This window comes from Microtus oregoni, unplaced genomic scaffold, assembly GCF_018167655.1.
Source record: "Microtus oregoni isolate MIOR12 unplaced genomic scaffold, Mior012 000002F_ref0000024, whole genome shotgun sequence".
Lineage (NCBI taxonomy): Eukaryota > Metazoa > Chordata > Mammalia > Rodentia > Cricetidae > Microtus > Microtus oregoni.
In genome coordinates, this window is record NW_024543061.1 from 72,469,902 (window position 1) to 72,473,445 (window position 3,544).

Below are 3,544 nucleotides of genomic sequence, written 5' to 3' on the forward strand. Positions count from 1 at the left end.
AATAAAATATAAATATTTATTAAAAGAAACTCATAGAGTTTTATTTAATATATGTTAAGTATACAAATAATGGGTTTTATGTAAAAATTAAAGATTCTGTCAAAATATAATAAGAACATTTGTGTCCAAGTTAAAGTCAGTATTATGTTGACTAATCAAACACTAGTCATGCCTCCATTGTGAAGCAAAGCTATTAATATCACCATAATTAGTAAGGCACTTTATATAATAATTGAGTATAATAAATAATGATATGTAGGTTATCATTATTTATTATTATTTATTATTATTTATTATTATTTATTATTTATTATCAATGGTCTATATGTAAAGAATAAAAAATGAATTTAAAACTCAAAGCAAATATATAAGAGTGCTGGTTCCTAATTAGAAAATTAGGAAAAGTCAATTTGCTTTCTGTATTGGCCATACATCAAGCATTAAAAGAAAAATAATCACTTTATACAATCATGAAAATTGCATATTCTTCATTATTTTTTACCAGACTCTAGGTGTGCCTGATAACATATTCTTCATATTAATGGTCATGTAAGTTTGATATGAACCTTCCTGCAAGATGCGTTATTATACATACTATAGCATAAGATCTTTAACCTTTAGGAAATTTGCCTCTTGTTAATGCTCACATGTAAGGATGTAAGGGTAAACTACTGAGGGTGTAGATTGGTGGAAGCAAATTTGCTGAGCACTTAAAAGGTCATAGCCATGAGTATCAGCAAATAAATATTAATATATCTTTTTATTGCCTACTAGTACAGAAGTTACCGTTTATTTCATAGTATTCATATGTTAAAGAATTCTTTAATTCTAAAATAAGTATGATTGTGTGTTACCATTCATTTAATATCTGGAATGCAGGTACAAGACATGTTTCCTCTGCCTTGTGTCTTAGAACATTTAACATTTATATGTATATTTACATGTTCATTTAATTCTTATTATTTACAAAATAGTAAGTGAGCAATGGTTCTTGCTGCCAAGTTTGATGACAAAAATTTGATCTCCAGGACCTAGACAATAGAAAGAAATAGCCAACTTCTGCAAGCAATCATCTAGCCTTCACCTGGGTGTTTTTGCATTTAAATATTTGTGTCATATGTGCACATGCATGTGCATACATACACAAACCTGTACACATAATAAATAAAAAATTTAAAAAGAATGTATGCTGATTAGGAGTTGATCACTGATAAAACATTGTAAATTTCTATTCATTTGAAAATCTGTGTAGCTTTAGCTCTGTTATAATACAGGTACATGATGACTTAAATTTTAGAAATCATCAATGTTTAGTTAGAATTTCCAGAAATTGTCATACGCCATACTTTATTTTAATCATTAAGCATTAAAAATATTATAGTACATAGCTGAAACAACATGCAAAAATAATGTATTTACAAATAAACACTATATTACTAAAATAATATATATATTTTAAGAATTTTAATCCTGAAACTAGTACTTTATCATCAATATGCTTAAATAGCTTCATGATACTTGGAAAAAATTTTATTTTAGTGCTTCTAATATCTAAGTGTATGCTTTATCTTTTATATTACAGCCTAATAATTTTAGGCTATACATTTGTCAAAACTTTTTGACAAATGCATATTATGTTTTGACAAATGTATATTATGTTTCTTTAATGTTTCCAGTCATTTGCATAGTATTTTTATTAGGTATAACATATAAAATTGATAAAGCATTATAAGATGAATAATGTTTTGAGAGAAAAAGTAATAATTTGTGTAACACCCGATTTTGTGTTACACCCTCGGTACAGTTCGCACGCCATTGTACCGAACGCGAGTCGAGCAAGGGCCTGGAGATTGAAAGAACACACAGAGAGACCAGGGTCAGTCGAAAGGAGATCAGCCGAATGCCAGTTTATTCAGAATTGGGGGAGTCCTTATCTACCTAACTGCTGTGCAAGGATCCCTGCCCAGGCAGGTGGGAAATTACCATATGAACAATGGAGTAAAAGCCCAGCAGCTAACCACCAGGCAGGGCAGGGAGAGCACAGAAACACACAGGAAGCTTAGTTAGCTGATCATAAACTGTCCCAGCAAATGCACCCCAGGAATAAGGGAGACCAGGGCCCTACAAATTCTGAATGAATTTTCCATGAACTGTGCTTCCTCTAGAATAAGGAAGATGATCTCCAATATATTTTAGAGATCTATTGGGTGACCGTCTTTGAACCTGCACCTGAGCCACTACAGCACAGAAAGAGAGGCATGTCTCAGCTTTGTATTTCCCCAGATCCAGACCCAGGGGTGTCCTGAGGGAAAAGCTGCTGCGGCAATCTGGCATAATCTAATATAAATAGTGCTCATCAACCACTCAGTTCTCCAAATTTGGATGAAAAGAGCCACAAAGAAAATGTCACAGAGAAAAACATGGGTGATCACGATTTGCAAGGCTTTGATGTGGGCGTTAGCAAGGCATCTCTGCATCTTTGAACATGCTGCTTTATCTTCTTGTGATGTCTCCATGAGGAGAAGATGAGCAGGAAGAAAGTTAACTGAGAAAGTGTAAAGGGTATGGAAGTGAAAATACCATTGTTAATGATTAAAATAACCCTGTAAAATTCTACAGAGCTATTTGAAGAAAAATCATATAGCAGATGTCCTCTGTCACCATCCATCTGTGCATCAATGTATGAGTTAACTAGTAGAATGTTTAGAAACAAGAGGGCCACAGACATGGAAAAAGTCCCTGAAACTACCTGATTAACTTTCATCTTTAAGCACACAAAAATAGAGTTAGAAAAGTTGGCTATTTTGAAAAAATAAAAGAGGCCAAGGCATGTGGCAAGCCACATGCTCAAATGGTTGCTGAAAATCAAATGAAAACTAATTAGTTTTATCACTGTTCTAGTTGCCACCATGTCTGAATACAGTATGGACACCAAAATAACAATGAGTAGTGTCAAAAGAATGGCGATTCTGGAGAAAGCCAAGGCTGTGAGGATTTGATTCACAGATGAGATCTTTCTTTTCTTGACCCACTCCATGCAATTCACCAGAGCTATGAATCCATTTCCAAAGCATCCTATTAGTATTTCTACAATTAAAATAAATGTAAGTGTGCTCTGTATGGTGTCATCAATTGTCTTTAAGGAAAGTTACAATTCTTCAGGTCACTGTACAAAATTCGAAGATCTGTATCTGAGTCTTGAATTCTTAAAACATACTCACTTTTACAAATACTCTATGCAGTAACAAATAGCAAATATCAGGCTTCAACAATATTAGGCTCATATTGCATCCATTTCTCTGTAAGAGTGACCTTTTACCACATTAAGTTCAGTGAATCTCCATCCAGAAAATATTTCGCAGGCCAGAAGGTCTGGAGTATTTTCAAATGAACCCTAAAGGAAATACTAAATTTTCATTTGCGAAGATGAAAACAGGTACATATTATTTGTATTAGTTCTGTGATTATTCTTTTAATATTTAACCCAGCTACTCTAGATACAGACAAGTAATATCACAAAATCTAACATACAGAATGCAGCCAA

At 33.0% G+C, this 3,544-nt stretch overlaps 1 protein-coding gene across 1 annotated transcript; it reads right to left on the reverse strand.

Annotated features, from left to right (window-relative positions):
• Nucleotides 1–2,192: 2,192 nt before the first annotated feature.
• LOC121436577 (taste receptor type 2 member 129-like) lies at nucleotides 2,193–3,284 on the reverse strand. Its single transcript, XM_041636595.1, is given in 3 exon segments — nucleotides 2,193–2,467; nucleotides 2,470–3,136; nucleotides 3,222–3,284. Coding segments are annotated over 3 exon segments (1,005 nt in total).
• Between the last annotated feature and the right edge of the window lie 260 nt (nucleotides 3,285–3,544).